Source organism: Mytilus edulis, chromosome 6 (genome assembly GCF_963676685.1).
Source record: "Mytilus edulis chromosome 6, xbMytEdul2.2, whole genome shotgun sequence".
Classification (NCBI taxonomy): domain Eukaryota; kingdom Metazoa; phylum Mollusca; class Bivalvia; order Mytilida; family Mytilidae; genus Mytilus; species Mytilus edulis.
Window position 1 is genome coordinate 15,171,507 of NC_092349.1, and position 24,810 is coordinate 15,196,316.

The 24,810-nt window shown below is 31.8% G+C and overlaps 1 protein-coding gene across 1 annotated transcript; it reads right to left on the minus strand.

The window, feature by feature from the left end:
- Positions 1–3,945: 3,945 nt before the first annotated feature.
- On the minus strand, positions 3,946–24,121 carry LOC139527214 (putative ankyrin repeat protein RF_0381). Its single transcript, XM_071322541.1, has 14 exons — positions 24,026–24,121; positions 22,970–23,071; positions 22,511–22,612; positions 22,183–22,284; positions 20,471–20,572; positions 20,001–20,102; positions 19,481–19,582; positions 19,052–19,153; positions 18,504–18,605; positions 13,009–13,110; positions 12,429–12,530; positions 6,403–6,504; positions 5,576–5,677; positions 3,946–5,104 (listed from the first exon to the last, which is right to left on the minus strand). The coding sequence occupies exons 1-14, from the start codon at positions 24,077–24,079 to the stop codon at positions 4,988–4,990; spliced, it is 1,395 nt and encodes a 464-aa protein (XP_071178642.1). The 5' UTR covers positions 24,080–24,121; the 3' UTR covers positions 3,946–4,987.
- Between the last annotated feature and the right edge of the window lie 689 nt (positions 24,122–24,810).

A 24,810-nucleotide genomic window follows, 5' to 3' on the forward strand; every position in this document is an offset into this window, starting at 1 on the left:
TGCAGCTAGTCAAACCTCGCCCTTTAATGGAAATGTTTAATATAACACTAAACCGATAATACTACGTGACAGGAGTGCAATACAAATAAATGCAAGAACATTACGGAGAGAGAAATTTACAAATAGACATTTCAATAGGACATTTCGACATGTTAATAGTTATCAAAGGTACTAGGGTTGTAACTTTATACAGCATACGTACGTTTCGTCTACGTACAACTCATAAGTGACGCTCAGATTAAACAGTAGAGAAAGCCAAACAAGTACAAAAGAGCACTACTGAATCATACTATTATCTTTCAAAAACATCTGACACAATCTTGTGTGAGAATGCGAGAACATTTTCGTTCTTTACAACCTTTTTCGAATTTGTATCGAAATATAATTCTTTATATATTATTATACACACACGTACACTTGTTTTTATCTTTTTTTCAGATATAGTTTACCGTCGTTAATGTGCCAATGAATCTGTTATTAGTTATATGGCCAATATATATTTTTTTAACATGCTCTGTTTATCTTAGAATATGGTGATATAGATATCAGATACATGTATTCCCCGATATACAATGGGTATCAGTACACACTTTAAGCGACGAAAAATTTAAAATTTGCGAAAGCAGGAATAATGTTCAATGCAACACACGTTTCGAAACAAATAAATCAGGTTTTAAGAAATGCAGGTGATTGTTTAGAAATATTTTTTTATGAAGAGTTAAGTGTATTTTATTCCATTTTGAAATTTATTTTAGGAAATTTACCTTATGATCTTACAGATGGCTAATTCAATAACAGATGGGGTCTTTAATGAACTTCTGCAACTAAATAACTATTTCACCATATTGCAACATATTTGTATCACTGTTTAAAATTTATATAAATGTTATTGTTGATCAGTAAATTTAATAGTATAGTTTTATATGCCATTTATTTTAAATACGTTTTTTTTTTTTGAATCTCATAACATGGGCTTTCATATTTTATTGTTCATACTTATATATGTGTATGAATATGTTGTAAAGCGCTTAGAGTAATTTTTGATATTATATAAAGCGCTGTTATAAATACTGTAAAATAATAATAAATATTAAAAATAAAACTATAACATCTTACGTGGTTTACTTAGTGGTTGACGTGGTCTATGGGTTATAGATATTAGGAAAGTACTGTAGGCGTTTGTAAAAAAATGTTACTTTAGTTCTCGGATGGTTTATAATTTATAATTTTGATTTTATTGTTGGATTACGCATGCTGATTTATATTACGACATGACCCATTTTGTATTAAAATGTTACACTACATAATAAATTCGTACATCTGTTATGAATATTGTTCATGATCTAGACATTACTATAGTATTAATGAATGGGTATTTTTATAATGGCCCTGTTATATGTCCATGGTCTGTAATAATGGTCGAGGAAGTCTGTAATGGCCCGAGGCAGCCGAGGGCCATTACAGACATCCGAGGCCATTATTACTGACCAAGGACATATAACAGGGCCATTATAAAAACACCCATTTCTTAATACATTTATTAACCAACTGAAAAAAAGTGTATGTGTTGCTGCCAACTTGATGTACTCTCTTACTCTTTTAATGACAGTTTAGTTTGAAAAAAAATAATTTGTACTTCACCATGATCAAGCTTTAAATATACCAAATATCCAAGATATTAAGTTGAAAGAAGTTATGTGTTGAAAAACAGGATGAACAGTGATCCCTTTATATGGTTCTTTAATGTTTGTTGCTGGTTACTAAATTAAATAAAATACAAAAAGGTATTATACTCTTTACAGCTTAATTGTATTAACTTTATTAAAAACCCTAACTGGGCATTAATACAGGGCCATTACAGAAAAACAGGGCCATTACAGAAATAACAGGGCCATTACAGAAAAACAGGGCTATTACAGAAAAACAGGGCCATTACAGAAAAAAACAGGGCCATTACAGAAAATATGTTATTTTTAATAACCAGTCATTTTTGGCAATAATGTACTTAGTTGGTTAATAAAACTGGATATTTTACAGGAATGAAGTAGAGTATAATTTCGAGGAAAATAACTCCGTTTAAAATAATCAAAGATGCTCTTCCACTTCAATTTTCTTATATAGGAATTATATGCCCAAACGGCAATTTGAATTCGCAAACAATTTTATAATCAAGGGTTGGCGTTAAAATAAAATGTCCGAATGATACAATGCAATTTTCATATATATATATTCCAAAATATAAATGTTGTGTTAAGGCATAATCATCTGAATTCACCGATTTATATCTAATTTTGTTTTTTGATAATTTGAGTGATGTTTAAAATATGTTGAATTAAAATGTATTTGTCCTGAAACTGTTTTATTATTCCTAGTAGTATGTATTACACAGAATGTGGTTTATTTTAACTACTAGATAATCGTTTTGATCAAGACCTTCTGAACGTTCTGTTGTTATATTCCTCGTAGTTGGAATCACTTGTAAAATCCATATGTGTTCCTACTCATATTGTTGTCTGTATTCATGCATGTTGCACGCGCACATTCATCATTGCCATGTATATGTACGTTAACTATCAATAATTTCCAATTCACGCTAGTTGATTCATTATTATGTGAACAACATCTCCGACCTGAATTGATTGTTCGTTTTTCTCCTCAAATGCTTGTGAAATTTACATCATGGAGCTACGCACTCACAATTCTTTCTATTCTATTGTATTCAAACAAGTCTCTCTGCATGTCTTAGTTTTTTCATAATTTTTTTTAGTTTCCCTAATCATGCATTTAACGTAAGATCAGTTTCTCGTGTAAACATTTCTACGAATGTTAGCTATGTTTCGATAACACTTCTTTGTGCACTGCTCTAGTATACACACTCACATATACGCCTTGTAAAATTTCTCATGTTAGTCTCTTTATGTCTGGTCTGGAATGCTATAGTTGGAAATTATCCCGTTACAAATGCGTCTATGAAAGTTTCTCATTGTCATACTAGAATAACGTTGTATGTGAATATATTGTACTACTCGAAGACTCGATATTAGTCGATTTATCTTAGTTGTCACCTGCATCTACCAGTGATGTCAAAACGGTGTTTCTTTGGCTGTTAATTTCTTGTTATTTTGTCATGTTCATCAACCAATTTCGCGTTCTGTTGCTGAAGAATACTATGCTAACATATTTGTATATTTGTGCTCTTTAAGAGATCTGTTGTATTGTGATCAGTGTGACTATATCGTCATCAGTTTCGATGTAACGGGCTTGTGGTTTCCCCTTTACCCGTTAACAATCGATGTCTTCAAGTGAAGTACAATATTGTTTTATATATATGTACCTAAAGTACGACTTTCGAATAACTAAATATACTAAATAAAGGCAACCTTAGTATACCGATGTACAAATTCATCGATCGATTGAGAAAAAACACATCCGGGTTACAAACTAAAACTGAAGGAAACACATCAAATATAAGAGGAGAACAACGACACAACAGAAACACTAAAATGCAACACACACAGAAACGAACTATAATGTAACAATGGCCATTTTTCTGACTTGCAACAGGACATTTTAAGAAAAAATGGTGGGTTGAACTTGTTTGTGTGACTACCCAAATCTCCCACTTTTATGACAATGTTAAATATAACATTAAAATGACAACATCGAATGACAGGACTACAATACAAATAAACAAAAGAAAATAAAGGTAACAGAGAAAAACACAAACAATAGCTATCAAAAGGTACTAGGCTTATAATTTAATACGTCAGACGCGCGTCTCCTATACATAAAATTTATCAGTGACGCTCAGATAAAGTTTAAAAAGCTTAAACAAGTACAAACTTGAAGAGCATTGAGGACCACAAATTCCAAAAAGTTGTGCCAAATACGGCTACGGTTATCTGCCTGAAATACGAAATCATTAGTATTTAGAATAATTCATTCTTTTGCAAACAGTAAATTTATTAAAAATGACTATATAATAGATATACATGTTAAACCCTAAGTGGCGACTAACTTCAGAATGAAAAAAGTACGTAAAACAACCTAAATCAGCACATAAAAAAGCACAGCCGAATACTTTATTATATGTTGTCAAAAAACATCGACGCACAAAAGTGACGTCACATTGTTATATTATAGTTCATTCTTGTACGTGTTGCATTTTAGTGATTCTGTTGTGTCGTTGTTCTCCTCTTATATTTAATGCGTTTCCGTCAGTTTTATTTTGTAACCCGGAATTGTTTGTTTTTTTTCTCAATCGATTTATAAATTTTTACATCGGAATATACAATGGGATATTCCTTTTGTTTGATATAAAACTTTTTTGAAAGAAATATTCAAGTTGCTTTTTATAATTATGAGAAATACAAATGTTCTAATCTGTTTTGATTACAGAATGCATGAAATCATCCTATGGTATGTACAAAAATATTTTTTTTCATATTTAATCAGTCACTTTAGTCTTAATTTTAAATCCGTAAGTTTTATAGACAGTGCCTATAAACATTAAGCCACTAACCCCTACGATTTCTTTCATAATTGTATTACATATAAATAAAAAGCCATTTTTTTCAAATATTATAAAATCCTCACTATTTGTTTATATGTTTTACAGAAAAAAGATGCCAATGTAACATGCTTGCCAAAACTAAAGAGAATTAGTTATAACCAAATTTTCATTTGATTGTTTCTCAAAAACATAGACACTGATCTTCATATGTTTCTTCTTTTTAATTTGTTTAGTTATATGTTTCTACTTTTTCAGTTCTTTTATCTATATATAATCAAAAAGCTTGTTATTTTGAAAAAGAGAAGCGAACATCCTTAACAAACTTAATTTTTACTTATAAAATCGTAATTGCTATGAGAAGAATGGATACAGCTGTTATTGAAGATATTTTGTGATGTTAATGGTTATCTGAGACTATTTCATTCTATTAACTGACACAGCATGCACAGTGCAAGGTGAGAATCCATTGACACATTAAATATAGTTTACCATATTCTTTTGATTTAGATCTATATTGGATAATTCTAGTAACATTTGGATCATTTCGAACTCTCCTTTGCCAGCAGTTTTGTGTAAAACAGTGTTCCCATCCTGAAAGATAAGGGTTGAAATATTCACAGTATTTTTGCAAAAATGTAAAAATGCTGGAGTCTTAGAAATATTCTATGAAAGACCAACATTCTGCTAGAGGTTGGAAACATGTACATTTTTGTTGAATTAGATTTTTTTTAAATGCCATTATATATAAAGTTGAATAAATTATGTTGGACTTTGTAGACGTTAAGTGCAATCACTGTAGAAAGAAGTTGATTCCGAATGACCCGAATTTTTAATTGGATGTTATTTTATTAAACCGTCATAACCTAAACGTTTCTGAGGGAAACAAATTGGACAATTTGACCGTCCTCGCATCCTTCTTGGTTACTAGACGTTTGTGTTCCCTGTCCTTTTAAGTTTATTTCTAAGAAAGGGTCTCATTTCAATGTTAGAGTATATAGTTAGATGGTTTTCTGAGCCATTTAAGCAACAGTTGAAAATATTCCCAAGTAGTACATGACTCACCAAATATACTTTTGTTGGATCAACAGTTGTTCTTGCTAATAACAATTTGACTATTTCGAATTGTTCATTTTCTGCAGCTAAGTCAAACGGAGTGTCACCACTCTAAAAAAAGAATCATTACGCTGTTCATACATAAAGCACACACATATACGAATCTTGTACAATAAAATGTTTTAGACAAAACATCATCTTAATATTTTGATAACAAAAGGCAAATCTAACAATCAATATATTCAGAATATTTCATGAAATTCAAAAATAACAAATCTTTGCTTTGATAAATGAAGTCTTGTACAATCCGTATTGTATAATGCATAACAAACTTTTGAGAGTTACTATTGGAATTTTTTCGTTTATAGAAATTGAAATGAAATTATATTGGGAGGATAGCATAGGTTATATTGACAATACAATAAGGGATGAAACTAAGAGGATGTGGTATAATTGCCAAAATAACAACTCTCAAGCAGGCAGAGACCAACTGACATAGACGTTAACACATTTAGGTCATCGTACGACCTTCCACAATGAGCAAATCACATGCTACATAGTCAGCTATAAAAGGCTCCGAAATTACAAAAGGTCAAACCTTTCCAACGAAAAAAACCGCCCTGATTTATGTACAAAATAATGCACGAATACAAACATGATATACAGCAACAAACGATAACCATTGAATCACATGCTCCTGCCTTGAGACGGGCTTATAGAGATTGTATAACATGGGAACAAACTATAAAAATCAGTTACTGACATACAAAGGTTTACTTCAGGTGAAATACTAAACAAAGCAAATAGCAAATGTTGACAAATTCTACATCCCATACCTGATTTTTTTCAGCTGGATTTATCTGTGTTCTATCTAAAACCAATTGTACTATTTCAATATTTTCTCCATTTACAGCTGAGTGTAAAAGAGTGTCACCATCCTGAAATTGAAATGTTGATTTATCATTATTCTTGCATTAATCTCAAAATGTTCGAACAAAACTCATTTCTTAAAATCTTTGCTTCTAATATTCATACAACATTAGTTTCTCGTAAATGGATAATTGTGAATATGAGTAATAAATCAGCCTTTTTCAGTCATAATTCGATAAGAAAAAGCAGATTTCATTAAGATTTTAATGATCTTCAAATCTTATTTATTCATTAAAAACACAAATCTAGATGAAAACAAAAATTATTTGAGACATTTTGGACATAGTCAATACAATTTCAGGTAACATGGAACAAAAAGATTTCAACGGAAACCTCTTGATACTCTAATTTCCAAAACTATCATTAACGGTACCAATTTTTTCTGCACCAGATGCAAATTTCGACACTAAATGTCTCTTCATTGATGATCGAGGTCGAAATATTGGACATCCAATGCTTATCTCAAGATGCAGAAAGAACAAACATGTATAGTCAATGCCAGACAAGGAATCAGGGATTTTCATGAGGGAGATCTATTCCTTAATTAAAAAAACTCTAAAATTTTATAACATCAAATTAGAAGAACAAAACAATCTGTATTTTCATGCCAGTACCAAAATACTGGCTACTGTTCTGGTGATTCCCGCGGGGACTAACAGTCCATAGCCGAAACATCGACCCAGTGGTAGTAATAACATTAACGATTTTTCTGCACTAGATGCGCATTTCGACAACAAATGTCTTTCCAGTGAAGAGTGAGGTCTAAATATTTTATGATCCAAAGCTTATTAAAACGACGAAGAGTTCTAATTCAAATAAGGACAAAGAAGATAGTCAATGACGGGCAAAGAATCATAGTTTTGCATAAAGGAGATATATTCTTTAATGTAAGATAATCACATTTTATAAAAGCAAATTTAAATAGCAAAACAATCCGTAACAAAAGAAATCTTACACAAAATGAACCGATTAAACGGAAATGTGACTTTTGTATTGTTAAGGTAACACGATACCGAATGACGTAACGACACGAGTTATCGTTCCTGACGTTATCGAATAACATTCACACATACAAGCCAATGCAGCAGGTTCTGCAATCACAAAGAGAATTTTTTTTTTTTAACTATGTGACATTTTTAACGGTAACATGAAATTTTATTTTGAAAGTAGAAATCTAATCTATAGAAACTTAGGACGATGTGTGAAAAAACAGGGAATTGTACAACTATTATTTCATGTTAAAATAGTCGTCAAAAACACTGCTCGGACAAAAAGGAAAAAAAGGAAATTTTCTAGATAAGAATACGGATAGACGTAGGCGACAAAGCACAATACAAGCAGACTTTGAAACTTACACAGAAAATAGTTTGTTTGTATGGAATGTAAAAAAAGTGGTTTAACTTGTTTTTTTGCCGAATAACTTTCCCTGTGTTCCAAGTTTAAACAGTCTATAAAATTCATTAGTCTGTACAGAGTAAAATCGGGAACATTTTAAAAATAAAGTGCTAGCTTTGTAATCCTTTAGACCAATTCTACACAGGACAGACAACAACATCGGAATGAGGCCTGAGAAAGTTAACGTAGGCTGAAAATACATGGGAACTTGATTCGGCAAAAATAAAAAATAAAATTTAGGTCCCGTTACAGTCTGATTAAAGCCAGCCCGAAGTATTCACTTGCGTCTACAAACGCAAGTTGATAGTTGGGACTGGCTCTAGTCAGACTGGGTCCGTTGCACATTTTTTTCTCGAAATTTACAACTAAACAACTGACTAACTATTATTAAAACGGCAGAAAGGGACAGAAATAGCTAGATCTTGAAATCATTTAGATTTTATATTCGTGTTAATTTACGCTTGCATGGATATTTGGTGGTAGTGTGTTTTTGTTGTGTGATTTGAGTCTGAAATAATGTACATGTACAAGTTCGGAGACGAAACGACTGAAAGAAAATTAACATAGTTGCCTTTTTAGGCCCTGAGGGGTATATTGCTCACATATATACTAGGCGTCGGGAAAAGCCCGAGGAGTTTCACAGACTTAAAAGGAGTTTTTAGAACAAGTATACAAGTAGATATACATGTAAAAAAAGAAGTGTATGTATTTCTTTGTGTTGATAAATATACTATATATATGTACATTGTAAAATAAAATGTATGTGTACGATCTTTAGAAACACGATGAAAAGCGAGACTCTCCGAGCTTTCCACTTGTGTCGTAGTGAGTACAAATACATTTTATTTTACAATGTACATATCTATACTTATATGTAGTACTAATTATTTAGGACTACATTCTTTTTGCTTCAGGTTTAAATGATGCACCTGGTGTTACTACTCATATTGAAGGTGCGCATATCGTCTGGATTTTCTTTATTTTTTGTTCATGACAGGTTGCTGGATAAGGCATTTTGATAAAATATAAAAGGTACAGACTCCGGCTTACATCTCTTACGTGTGGAATTTCAAGCTGGAACTTTTATATTTCGCAGTTTGTTTTACTTATAAAGAATACATATATGATCTCAAGATTTGTTTTGTAAATAATTTTCCACAAATGACAGACTGTTGAACTTTGTGAAATTTTGCATACAGTTTGCAAGGTTTGTCCGACTTGCTGAGCAACCAACTCACACATTTACACCACGCAGAGTACACTATACACTCATAATTTTCACAACTTTTGGCCCCAAAATATAGCAGTTTTACAAAATTGTTAAAATGTAAACCTTTAGTTATTTATTGCACAGTAGAGTGCTTCTGCTACATAAATATGGGCTGTTTTTGACAATACAATGCACATATATCCGGTACTAGCACCATTAAGTAATGCTAAATTACTGAAATCCTCATAATTCTAGCATTTTAGTTAAATTTTAGACGGTTTTCGTGTAAAACGAAAGTGGCCGCATTCGTGTTCATCCTTAATATTGAAATGTAAGTTGTATTTTATGATAATACATAACATATATAAAGGTTGAGAATGAACACGGATGCGGCCACTTTCATTTTTACCAAAAACCATCTGAAAAGTGACATTTTTCGGCATATTAGGTAGATTTTTGATATTTGAGCTTGATTCGGATCGTTTTTATGACTAAATCTGTTAAAATCTTTCACATAAACTAATTAATTCAAATAAAATAGACACTTAAGTGTTTAGAAAGTGGTCAAAATCTTTCGTCAGATGAACCTGAAATTTGAGGCCAAAATCGGTCCTTACCGGACCTACTCCTTTCCATGTGCAGGACGAAATAAATTATATCAGTAGAATTTCATATTGCATTACTAAGAAATTTACGAAACCCGACAGCGGAAATGAAAATAAAAATAAACACCATTCAGATTCCGACACATATTTTGTTTTCCATATCTCCGAGTAGTACTAACGTTATATTCTGTATACTATAACGTCAGACGTTTTCGGTCAAATTCTAAGGGTATCAATCAACTTTGATGCAATTTATCTCAAAAACAAGGAAGGTGACATATTAGTTTCTATACATGTATGGATTCAGTATACAATCCTGGATATTATGTTAGTTTTTTGTTTTTCTCCGTATATAAGAATACAGCCATCCATGGCAAAATCTAAAAAAGTAAGCCGAAAAAAAGGCATTTCCCCTATATATCTATGTAAATTTGTCGCCAAAATTTACGTTTTCCTATGAAAATACCAAGAAAGCAAAAATGGTGACCCCCATTTTTTATTTCATATTCCGATGTAACTCGATTCAATGAACAAGTGTGCCAAAAAGTTTGGAAATCGGGAGATATGCCATTCGGTATCGTTTTACCTTAAAGAATAACTACAACAACACATGTTTGTACACTGTTAACAGATGGAAGTATTGTAAATACAAAATTGCATAGATGTTTGAAAATCAAGAGATCTTTAATTTCTGGTCAACATGGACAAAGTACTACAAACAAAATCATTGTTTTTGTCTTGACTACAAAATGAAAAATATAGTTTCCAGAAATATATAAAAAACCTTAAAATTAAGTATATAAGTTTTGAATTTAAACGGGAAAACAATTACAGTCACTGTTTACCGAAGAAAGGGGGGATTATAAATGCAAAAGACTTCCTAAACTCAAAACAGGTGAGAAGCATGTACAGTAAAATACAGGTATTACCAAATTACAGAAGGATACAAAATAATTGCAAAATCTAAGGAAACAGTACAGTTTACACATTTACACATATATAACGGAATTTGATGAGACTGTCATCACAGTGAGAGGGTTAGCGCTATAAAAGAGGGAAGAAAGACACCAAAGGGACAGTCAAACTCATAAATCTAAAATAAACTGACAACGCCATGGCTAAAAATGAAAAAGACAAACTGACAAACAATAGTACACATGACACAACATAGAAAACTAAAGAATAAACAACACGAACCCCACCAAAAACTAGGGATGATCTCAGGTGCTCCGGAAGGGTAAGCATATCCTGCTCAACATGTGGCAACCGTCATAAAACCAGGTTTAATCCACCATTTTCTACATTTGAAAATGCCTGTACCGTCAGGAATATGTCAGTTCTTGTCCATTCGTTTTTGATGCGTTTTGTTAATTGATTTTGCCATGTGATCATGAACTTTCCGAATTGATTTTCCTCTAAGTTCAGTTTTTTTGTGATTTTACTTTTTACATAGAAAACGTAACACTCAGTAACACGAACCCATTCAATAACCTGTTAGTAACCTCAAGTGCTCTGGAAGGGTACTTAGATCCACATACGCTACCATTATATATTCATTTGTTAGAAAATGTCACGTTTACCGCTGAAATTGTGAGCAATTCTAACAGGACGTTCTTCAAACACATTGAGTACATACCCGTGGTATTATATGAATAGATAATTTGGACTGTTCCGATCGTTTTCCCGCGTCATATGATTTTGTATGGATGAGCTATTCGACGTCATGGAATGATGACGTAAGAATATAACCGTTTTACGGGAAAGTACACGCCTGTGAAAGCGAAAATCATCAAGTAACCTAATCAAACGATGCTAAAATGTGTTATAAAGCCATTTTTGTATACACATAAGACATATAACGTCGCTGGGCTTCTAAAATGTTTTCAATTTAAAAAATATCTCACAAACAGGCTTTGAAAATTTTGGCAAAATGCATGCTTCCAAAATGTCGTATGTGAACTTGAACATTTTTGTAAATAGCAGTGAAATAAAAGCTTTGACATTTCTGGATTATCCATAAACTATTTTCACAGAAATAAAGAAATGTACAATTATATTTTTCCTAAAGCCATTCTACAACGATTTTCAAGTTTTTAAACAACATTTTTAAGGCAAACTTTACAAACAACTGACATTGGCAATTTTGTAATATGTCTTATTTAACACATTTTGATTGGTCTAACTGCATGCTATTTTGTAATACCAAAGATTTCCTCCCGCCCAGACCATTTGTGTCAAAAAGTATTTTTAGCCAAAAAAGTCATATACGACAGTTTAGAAGCCCAGCGACGATAAGTACAATTATCATTGATTTATCAAAACTTATCTTAATATTTTATTGTTAATAGTTTAAGCATGTCAATTTTCTACGATCTTAAACGTCCGTTAATAGTGCTTTATTTATCGGAACGGCAAATAATGCCTTCACGTGGAGCCCTTCGATCTAAAACAACTGATGTTTTTGTCGTATTAGAATCGAAATAATACATAGGGGGCTTGAATATATCGTGATATTTTGTGACAATTATTTTAACCTGAGCGATAGTGAGGGGTAACATATCGACCTGTGGTAAAATCACGATATATTCAAGACCCCATGAATTATTTCTTAATTAGTATTATTGAAAATATTTTGTGATATTAATTGTTAGCTGAGATGATTTCATTATTATATTATATTGTAAGTTGACAACCCATTGACATGCCTCATCTCTCTTTATACCTTATTCTTTTGATTTGGATCTTTATGTGACATTTTTAGCAACAATTGTACCATTTCCAGTTCTCCCCATCTGGCAGCTTTGTGTAAAACAGTGTTCCCATCCTGAAATATACATTTGAAATGTTTAGACTTACACAAAAGTAAAAAAAAGTAGGAACTTAAATATATTATGTTAAAGACCACACATTAACTACAGGTATGTGACAGATAAAAAAATAAAATACAGTTGTATTTTAAAGTTTGGAGTATATAATAAAGGTATATATATTAAGTGTGAACACTTTGTGGGCATTAAGATTCACGGTTGCCAATTGAAAGTGACTTCACCTTACTTGAATTGCAATTGAAATTTATTCATCTTTATAAAACCACAAATGTCTTCCAGAAATCGCCTTTTAAAGTATCATGCAATGAGGATGCCTTTGCATTCTTTTTGGTGACTTTACGTCCTTTTCCCTTTGAGGTTGTAAGTTTATTTGTAAGATTTGTACATTTTGTACGTGTTAAGATATGGAGTTTTATAGTTGTCTTTGCTGGTTAAGCAACGCTTGAAAATTCTCTTAAGTAGAATATTACATACGTTGTATACTCTTCTTCGGTCTATATTAGTTTTTTCTAATAACAATTTGACTATTTTGGATCGTTCTGCGTCGGCAGCTAAGTCAAGTGGAGTATTCATCTCCTACAAAAAAGAAAAGTCACGATGTGGAAAAAACTAATAGAACAAGCACAAACATGTACAATCTTATGAAATAATTTTGTAGATAACACATCATTTTAATATTTGATATGAGATAGAAAAAAAAGAATGCATGGCACACAACCATTGCACCCACAAATACCAAAATCAGGCATATAAGAAATATAATTAAAAACAAAACGATCTTTGTGTTTGGATAATTAATATGAATTATACAAGTATAACTAAAAGGAATAATTGAAAGTGTACCTGTTATAAACGGATTGGAAGTTAATATGACACTTATCGTGTCAAAAATATTGAAAAGGGTAACTTGGAAGAATAAGTTCCGCATACCTGGGGAACATAAGGGGGTTACAAAACACCGAGCGAAAGATGAAAGAAAATAAGATTTAAAAATCATAATTGAGATTATACGAAACGTTAATTTCAGGACTACTCCTGAATAACGGATAACATACCACATTGCCTTTTTAACTTTTTTGAATTCGAGCGTCACTGATGAGTCTTTTGTAGACGAAACGCGCGTCTGACGTAAATACAAAGTTTAATCCTGATATCTATAACGAGTTTATTATTCCAGGCATAGATTATCTTAGCCATATTTGGTAAAACTTTTTTGGAATTTTGGATCCTCAATGCTCTTCAACTGTGTACTTGTTTTGGCTTTTTAATATTTCGATTTGAGCGTCATTGTTGAGTCTTATGTAGACGAAACGCGCGTCTGGTGTGCTAAATTATAATCCTGGTACTATTGATAACCATTTAAACTACTGGGCCGATGCCACTGCTGTGGGACGTTTCGTCCCCGAGGTTATCACCAGCCCAGTAGTCAACATTTTGATGTTGACATGAATATCAATCCTGTGGTCATTTTTTATAAATTTCTTGTTTACAAAACTTTGAATTTTTCGAAAACTAAGAATTTTCTTATTCCAGTCATAGATTACCTTAGCCATATTTGGCACCACTTTTTGGAATTTTGGATCCTCAATGCTCTTCAACTTTGTACTTGATTGGCTTATAAACATTTCGATTTGAGCGTCACTGATGAGTCTCCTGTAGACAAAACGCGCGTCTGTCGTACTTAATTATAATACTGGTACTTTTGATAACCATTATGTATTTACAACATCCAGATGATTAAAGTATTTTTGATAGAGGTTTGCTGCTTACAAGGATGCTATTAAACAAAGAGTTCCAAATGGTGTAGTTGAAATCATCCCTTTGTAAATTTTACGGATGCCATCATGAGTTTGTTGCCCGTAATGGAATATCAGTATCACAAATAATAGCGGATAAGTTCCTAATATACATGTTGTTCCCTTTTCACAAATGTGATCTACGGAAATACACTATTAAGCGTGTTTGTACTAACATGAGCATCACAAGTGGCCCGTGTCATCACTGGGTCGATACCTCTGCTGGTGGACTATCAGTCCCCGAGGGTATCATCAGCTCAGTAGTCAGTGCTTCGGTACTGACATGATTAAACAAACTTTACTAAAATTGTCCGTTTATAAATTTTGAAATTATTATGAAACTAAGGTTTCAACTCCCTCAGGCAAAGTTGGCTTTAGATGAATTTGGCTATTTATTTTAGGTATTTTTAACATATAGCTCTTCAACGATTTTCGGTACTTATACATCTTCGGATTCCAAATGTTTGGCTTTGAGCGTTCCTGATGAAGGTAAATCCAGAAAAGCGCTTCGGACGCAATAAATTATTAAACGCGTTGTTTTATATTTTTACATCACTGGGTCGATACCTCTGCTGGTGGACTATCAGTCCCCGAGGGTATCATCAGCTCAGTAGTCAGTGCTTCGGATTGTTTGACATGAAATTGATTGAATTTAAGTTTCAGATTGCTATATTTGTTGTCACCATCTATGAAAGATGCCAATATTGTCCCTTTTTATTGACTTTTCTGTGCTGGTTTCACAGTTTATCTCTTTTGTTATCCGTAAATTGACAGTTTTTACCAAATGTCTGAGCTCTATCATTGTATGGTTATTTCGGCATATATGGTACAGAGATTACAATCATTTAAATATAACAGGTCATAAAAACAAGCATGGCCAACGAGCTTGGACCCAACACACAAAAAGTTGGGGACAAACGCATGGTACTGTCCAAAATACGAAAATGAACATAAGGGAACGAAACATTTTTTACTTTTTGTTATATATTTTAGTATGGAGCATCCCGTGTGAAAATGAAATACCTCAATCTATGACAAGACAATCATCAAGGCTACTGAAGGTTTTGTTGAATCAATAATTAACAGTTGTACGGACCCATACGGACTGTGTTCATAACATGAGAGTCAAAACAATACATGTACATTTCTAACAGTGAAAGGGAGCAGCTGAAGTCCGAGAGTATCTTACTAATTAATTTCATGTACATATTGGTTCCCAGTTATGATCTATATGTTTTGTGTCATAGAGACATAACTTGGGAATGTAAGTAAATATACATTTCAAGGTAGGGGTAGTTAAGAAATTTTTTGTTAGTTTAAACTCTTAGAAATTCGGAGCATATAAACGTTTAACATATACCGCACAGCCCTATGTTTTGACACTTGAAAAAAAAACTGGTAGTGCATATGAACTTTCCATTTTAGGATATTATATTTTTCAAAACTTCATAGTAAAAGTGGTATAGTTATAGCCGTAATAGGACTTCCTATGGGTAATTGCATTCTCAATATTTACAGAAATGCAACCCTAATTGGATGAAAAAAGAGAATTTAGAAATGAGATTGTATCACACTCCTTGTGAATATCATACAATTTACACATGGTTGTTCGACCAAGTTTGTTTAAAATCTACTATTGTTTTGAAATATTAACAAGATAACAAGATATCACACAGTTTTTGACATCAAAATGTCCTTATCTGACGAGTAGAGCAAAATATATGACAAAATATTAACAGAATCAATTAAATTCTTGGTCCGTTTTGCAAAACATTTCAACCTCCTTAATGAAAAATGATACTACGCCTTACACTACTATTCCCAATGTTTTATTTAAAGAAAGACAACACCATCTCCCGTCCCGTTTATCATAAAATTGAGAATGGAAATGGGGAATGTGTCAAGGAAACAACAACAGCCTATTGCCAGCAATGGGTCTTCTATGCAGCGAGAAACTCCTCCAATCGGGAGGAGTCCTTCAGCTGGCCGCTAAACAAATATGTTACTAGTTCAGTGATAATGGACGTCATACTCAGGAGGCTCGCGGGTACAAAAATATCAGCCAAAAAATAAACATAATTTTTTTTAATACAAATTCTATTTATTACACTATTAGCATGATTAGTTATTACCTTATGATATGGTACAAAGATCAACTAAAAAGATCGATTCAGTTTGGCCCCAGATGACTTTTAAAATGTTTATATCATCGACAAACCTCCAAATTATCTCCCTTTGAGCAAAAATGCCATTTAAATTGAAAAAATGTTTTAACTCATCGGTGACCTATACTTTTTATTATTGTTTTCAAATAAGCTGTACATAAACTAAATAATGGCATAATTTATGCGATTTATGTAATTTAGTTTTTATTTTATTTCGTTATTACCCCTTTTTTTCTATAAGTTCAACAGAAAAAAAAGACATTAACAAAAATATATGCTTCATTCGGAGGCAGATTGTTAGATTAAATGAACGGTGACCCCATTTTTGTATTTCATTTTTCTATTAGGTATATGATAAACTTCATTTATAGAAAAATAGAGCAAAATCCTATATAAAAAAAAAATATTGATTTATACCCGCGAGCCCCCTTAACTCCGAATTAAACACAAGAAACTAAAATTAAAAATCATTCAAGATTCACAAAGGCTCCTGACTTGAGACAGGCGCAAAAAAGTGGCGGGGTTAAACATGTTTTTAAAATCTCAACCACCCCCATCCTCCTATACCTCTAGCCATTGTAGAAAAAACAAACGCATAACAGTACGCATAGTAAAACTAAGTTTAAGAGAAGTCCAAGTCCGACGTCACAATAGGTAACAATAAAACCTAATCAAAATGTCAATAATACATAAATTAATAAAGGATTACTAGCAGTTAGTGACATCAATTAAACTGATTGAAAGATTATGTTTTCATCATATTAAAGGTTTTGTTAGCTTTTGAGGTGTATACTGACATTTTTGTGTTTTGTAAAGAATGTTACCATAAAAGATTGGATGTGAAATACCTGAACGTGTAAGATGTCTAAATGTTGAGTTATATTTACGAATGATGATAATGATCATCTCTTTTATTATAAATATTTGTATTAACCTTCCCGTTAATGATAAAGATATCAAGATCGAGGAAAGGGCAGTGGTCATTGTTAGTATTACCTTTATGTAAAGTTAGTTCAACAGGATTTCTTTACTATTCATGCTGAAGTGATCATTATCGTGAGCAAATATATCATCCAAATATCTTAAAATTATTGTTATTTTTTTTGTATCAAATGTGGTTTCGATGGGTCTTTGCGGATTTTAGTCATTAAGTGTAACTCATAACAATACAAAAACAGGTCCGTTTACATGTTTTCTCAAAAGATTTAATTTAGTTGCAATTATTGATAAAATATCAAATTGTTTCGAATTATGATACATTCCCTTGACTTGATTCGTTAGAGTGTTATAATACAGGGACCCATAAGTTGCTTACCCCGAACTTGCGGATTTAGGTAACAGACGGTTATTAATAAATTTTCCCCGGGAGGTTTGGGGGGTACTGACTATCCTTTCGGGTATAACTGTGCCAACAGGACTTGCCAAATCATACCCTGTTCTAACCAGAAAACATTGAAAAACATACCCTGTTCTAAACAGGAATATCGAAAAACATACCCTGGTCTAGACACGCTCAGAAAATGTATACCCTGTTCTAGACCGTATAAAATAGATGCTGGTCTATACCTGGGTTCTAGACTGTATCTTAAACAGTTAAATAAGTTCTAGACAAATACTTTGTTTAAAAAAATACCTTGTTTTTTACCAGCAGGGCATGAAACAGTGACCCTGTTCTAACCAGCAGACATGAAAATGGGACCCTGTGCTAACCAGCATGGTATGCAAAGGGGACCCTTTTGTGCGGCACACTCATACCACTAAATATTTAGAAAGTAACCCCCCGGGAAATTTTCAAATAGCACTTTTGAAAAAACAAACGATACAAAAGGGACAACCAATATCATATGAAAATCAACAATACAATGGAAAAATCTTGTAATAAAAAAATAGCTTAGAAAACATAAAATAGGAACTTAACTTATTAGCACTAAACTCTTCAAAAAGAAGCTGTAACTCTAAGAGCTGCAGAAGGAAAAATAAATCCATGGACAAACTTAATACCTTTTACCTTATTCTTTTGGTTTGGGTCTATATTTGATACTTTTAGTAACAATTTGACCATTTCAAGCTCTCCACTTCTAGAAGTTTTGTGCAAAACAGTGTTCCCATCCTGAAAATTAAGTTTGAAATATTCACAGTACTTATTCAAAAGAGTATAAAATACATGAACACTACAGGCATTCATGGAGGAGAATCTTTTTTTTAAGTATTATAGTGTGCAAATATTTTTTGTATTATATTATTAAGGTGTACGTGTTATGTTGGACTTTGTGGACGTTAAGTTTGTTAGTGTAGTTTAAAGATGAGTCCACCAGAATTTTCAATTGTATCTTTAGTTTGTCTTGATAATACAACCAGTGCCTACCATCAACTGGGTTTTAAATCACAATGTGCATGCTTTTGCATTTTCTTACTGTACCTTTTTTTTTTCTTAGGTTTTATTTTAAAGTGTATATGTCAGGTAGATATAACTGTTCATGTGTCAACATTGAGTTTGATTTTTTCTAAGCCGATTCAGTAACAATAGATTGTCCTCTCAAGTTCTACATTACAGACCTCATATACTCTTGTTGGATCTATACATGTTCTTTCTAATAGCAAGTGGACTATTTTGAATCGTTCTTCGTCTGCAGCTAAGTCAAATGGAGTGTTCCCGTTCTTAAATAGAAATGTTGAGAGTTTCTTATAGAAAAGGTACAAAAACATATGCCTACATTTAATAACTGTTTTTGACAAAACTTTGCATAAAAATTCATTTCCTCCATCATTTGTCCATGGTTTTGATATAAAAATAAGAGATATCTCAGTTTATATTTGAATCAAGATGTCCTTGTCCGACACCAGAGGTAAAGACCAAAGAAATGTAGAAATAATGGAGAGTCTTTCGAGATACTGGACCGTTTGCACAATAATTCAACTCCGAAAAAGGAAAGGATATAACGCTTTTTACTACTTTTTCCAGTGTAGATACTAAATACCGTTTACCTTATTCTTTTGATTTGGATTAATATTTGATATTCCTAGTAACAATTGGACCATTTCGAGCTCTCCCCTTCTAACAGTTTTGTGCAGAACAGTGTTGCCATCCTGAAATATAAAGTTGTAAAATATTCTCAGTAGTTACTTAATAGTGTATAAAACAATGAAAATAACAGATAATCTACGAAACGTTCTTTTTTTTTTAAAATAACATTTTTTTTATTAAGGTGTATATTTTATGTTCGACTTTACGGACGTTAAGTTTTGATAGTGTAGTTTTAAAGGGACCCCATCTAAATTTTCAATTGGGTCTTATTTTGTCTACTAATACAACTATTGCCTAGCTACTATCAACTGAGTTTGAAAGAATCAGACAATGTGGATGCTTTTGCATTTTAATTGGTAATTGGTCAATTTACTTTTTTTCTTATGTTGTAAGTGTATTCATCATACAAGATAGAGTTTGGTGGATGCTTTTGTAAAATAAGCACCGATTGATAATCCTCTGAAGTTGTACATTACATACCTTATACACTCTCGTTGGATCTATACATGATTTTCCTAATAACAGTTTGAATATTTTGAATCCTTCGTCTTCTGCAGCTAAGTCAAATGGAGTATCCCCATGCTAGAATAAACATTATCATAATTATATAGCAAACAAATGAACAAATCTTATACAAAATGTTGTAAACCACAAATCATTCTAATATTTTGAAAACAAAAGGCAAATCACACTGTAATTTCAATTCTAAATAGTAAATGAAATTAAAATAGCATCATTTCATAAAGTAACTCTTATTCAAACAGTAATGTGCAATGCATCGTAAACTATTGAAATACATGAAGATAAGCCGATGGGATAATGTATTCTTTTATTGAAATGGTAATGGAAGTAAATTAGGAAGGCCGGTACTCATTATATTGACAATGTTATGTAGACATTCAGTTTAATGGTTCTTTTATGTAAATCATGCCTTGAACAACACCCTATACCTCATTTTGTTCATCTGGATCTATATTCGTTTTTTCTAATACAAGATTGACTATTTCTATATTTTTTCCGGAAACTGCTAAATGTAAAAGAGTGTCACCGTCCTGAAAGAGAAAAGTTGAATTACTCAAAATTCTAACACTAATCATAGAATATCCGCACAGAAATAAATAAAAATACCAAGTAACACGGAACACAAATTATTTCTTGCTGAAACTTCAAATGACCCTAGTTTTCTGAATACGCAAAATAATAAATACAAGTGACACATCAGTATAATGACGATAAAATAATTCAATCTTCCATATATGTAGTTTTAATCAACTTCTTTTTTGAAAGGTTTAAATCATTCGACTACAACTATAATGTTTTAACATTTCACTTGTTCTTGTTGTTTTACGCCTTTATCCCTTTAAAGATAAAAGGCAAATTTTTACTATATATTTCGCAATAAAGGATTTGTTTTTGACATGAAAATATTGATATGAACAAGTTATGCAAGCAATGTACTCTGCTTCAAAACATTGTAGACAGAACAATCTATCTATAGAGTATCAGTAATATAGTTTATGATAAAGCCGTAGTATCGGCCTCAGAAAGTAGGGGTTTTGTACATTTTGATCTATTGGAACGTGTCAATTTCAAATTTTTTAAGTTTTGAAGGTAGAACAATCTATCTATAGAGAATCAGTAAGATATTTCTTTTTTAATGTAGTGCCAGTTCTTAGTTAGAAATTAGATATTTTGTATATTTTGATCTTTTAGAACGTGTCCATTTCAGATTTTGATGGAGCATGAATACTGCTAATACTACACTGTTTCCAAATTATTATAGATAGAGAACAATACATTGGTTATTTTTCAATGAGATTTCGAATCTATGGTCTAAGAACATTTTGTGTTGCCCTATTATAACATTTAAATCCTGGTATCATTGATAAGTTTTTGTATAGCCAAATTGACCATATCTTAAATGTAAGGTATCATAGTCTCTAGTTGAAGGAGTATTATTGTCTATACTGACGTCCGATGTTACTAACATAACATCAATAAAAGAAAAAGAAATCTAATAACTGTGTTATTAGAGAGCCTACGGATTAATATGTGGTTCTATATTATGAAAATCTAAAAGTATTAAGTTTTAAATGATAGCGACATTTAATATACCAAAAGAGTTAACACAACACCTTAGTTGATATGATTAATTCTCTAAACTGCCGTTCATGTTAATCGATATACTGGGTTACTATATATATATATGATGGCAAATTGTTGGATTTATACACGTACATTTATAAAGTGGGCTGAAAAAAAATTATATCACCCCTTAAGAATTTCATACAATTAACTATTTGCTACTTTACAAAGTTTGCATAATTATTCATTTCTACCATTGTTTTCAAATATAGACAAGAGATCTCGGAGATTTTATAACATCAAGATGTCCTTCTCTTGCACAAAAAGTATAGAGCAAACAAATGTCAAAATAGTTACAGAATCTTTTGAAATCCTCGACCGTTTTTGTAGACAATTTTATAATCATAAACAATAGAGAATATTACGCTTTTCACTATTCCCCATATTCATTAGAAGAGCGACTACATCGGCACTACATTGTAAGTAATAAGCAGCACGATTACCTTCAACAGGTCGCTGTTATCCAAAGAACTGATGAAGTGTAAGAGCATCTATGGAAATACTAACTACTTTTTACCTTATTCTTTTGATTTTGATTTATATTTGATATTTCTAATAACAATTTGACCATTTCGAGATTTCCGCTTCTAGCAGCTTTGTGTAAGACAGTGTTTCCATCCTGAAATATAAAGTTTAAAATATTCGCAGTACTAACTCTTGTGTGCATATTCTTGTTTTTTAAACATTTTATGTAAAAAAGAAATTATATAGGTGTATGTGTTTTCCCTTTAGTTCAGTGTATTTTTCAGGAAGGTACACCTGCTGATGTGTCAACATTGAGTTTGATGGATGTCTTTGTCGATAAAGCAACGGTTGGTAATCCTCTGAAGTTGGACATGACATACCTTATATACTCTTGTTGGATCTACACATGTTTTTCCTAATAACAATTTGACTATTTTGAATCGTTCTTCTTCTGCAGCTAAGTCAAATGGAGTATTCCCAAGCTAGAATATATATTATAGAGCATACAATGGAACAAATGTAACTCGAAAAAATTTTCGAACATGAATCATTGCAAAATTTTGAAAATTAAAGCCAATCACAATGTTATTTAAGTTTTGAATATCTAATGAAATTTAAAATAGCATAGTTTATAAATTAAATCTTATTCAATCAGTAATGTATAATGCTTTAAAAACTATCAAAACATACTACGTAAACCTTTGTGATTATTTGTTTTTATTGAAATGGAAATGGAAATATACTGGTAAAGCAGGTACTGATTATATTGACTGTTTTATGTAGACATTCAGTTTAATGGTTCTGTTAGGCAAATCAATGCCGTAAACAACACCATATACCTCATTTTGTTCATCTGGATCTATATTCGTATTTTCTAATAACAGTTCGACTATTTCGATATTTTCTCCGTAAACAGCTGAATGTAAAAGAGTGTCACCGTCCTGAAATAGAAAGGTTGAATTACCCAAAGTTCTAACACTAATGATACAATATACGCACATAAGTAACCTTTTAAACTTTGATCTCTAAAATTTATAATAGCCTGAGTTTCTCAAATACGAATTATCAAACACACAAGTAATACAGGCATTACGGGTCCATAGGCCGTTGAATAACCAACAAAATACTACGAGGAAAACTAAATACCGAGCAACACAAAACTACAATTATTTCCTTCTGAAACTTCAAATGACTATTGCTTTCTAAAGACGTGAAATAATAAATTATTAGTAATATATGGATCGCCCGAAATGTCATATAGTGTATCTATTTAATGTGTTTTGTCGCTTTGCCCTTATGTCCTGTCATTTCTTTTTTTATGTTATGTGCAGGTGCATTTATTTCCAGAAACTGCATATCTTTGTTATGTCAAATTTAGTATGTGTTTGGTCGAACAATTGTATGATATGTCATTGCTAAACTTTGTTGTGTGCAAATGGCATTACATTTTGCTGTAACTACTATATATTCTGTGAATACATATGTACCTCCAAACTTTATGATAAACCACCTTTACATTCTTTCATATTTTCTCTATGCTGTTTCTATTCCGCCTTCACGTAGTTCAGTTAATAATTGTGCCCTGTTTCAAATGTGATTGTTATGCTAAATGTTCTAAACGTTTTGTTTTTATACATCTTTGTTCTAGGAAAAAGTTTGAGCAAAAAAATGTCTAAATAGTTAAAGAATCTTTTGAAGTCCTGGACCGTTTTGTAGAATTTTTTAACTTCTAAACAATAGAGGATATTACGCTTTTCACTATTCCCTATATTCATTAGAAGAGCGACTACATCGGCACTTAGTAAAAAGCAGCACGAATACCTTCAACAGACCGCTGTTATCCAAAGAACTGATGAAGTGTAAGAGCATCTATGGAGATACTAAATACTTTTTACCTTATTCTTTTGAGTTTCATTTATATTTGATATTTCTAATAACAATTTGACCATTTCGAGATTTCCGCTTCTAGCAGCTTTGTGTAAGACAGTGTTTCCATCCTGAAATATAAAATTTAAAATATTCGCAGTACTACCTCACGTATGCATACTCTTGGGTTTTTTTTAAACATTTTATGTAAAAAATAAATTATTCAGATGTATTTGTTATTGGACTTGAAAAACGTTAAGTTTGATAGTGTACTTTAAGGATGAGCCCATCTGAATTTTAAATTAGATCTTTATTTTGTCTTAATAATACAGCCATTGCCTACCATCAACTGAGTTTAAAGAATCAAACAATGTGAATGCTTTTGTATTTTAAGGGGGTACCCAACACTATACCCCAAAAATATCCTGTCGTTTAATTTTTCTTATTTTTTTTTCATTGATAAACTAGGCCAACCTAAACATCTTGTAAAATTTTTAAAAGATTTGAACCATAGGTTTAAAAGATTTGGCAACTCAAACATGGCATCTTTTACATACCAGTATCGGCCAAAATTGGAAGTTTCTGAAATATGGGTATAGAGTTAAATATTTTAATTTTTTTTAAATTAAATCCTAAATTGACAATAGCATAGCTTATAATGATAGCTGAGGTGAATATTTAGTCATTTATACCCTTTTCTTGTAAGTTTTTATTCCGGATTTAAAATTTTGCCCGAATTTTAAAAGGGGGTATCAGAATCAGCCCCGAAAAGTGAATGCTGTGCTTCTAGTACTTGAAGAAGAAATTTTTTTTG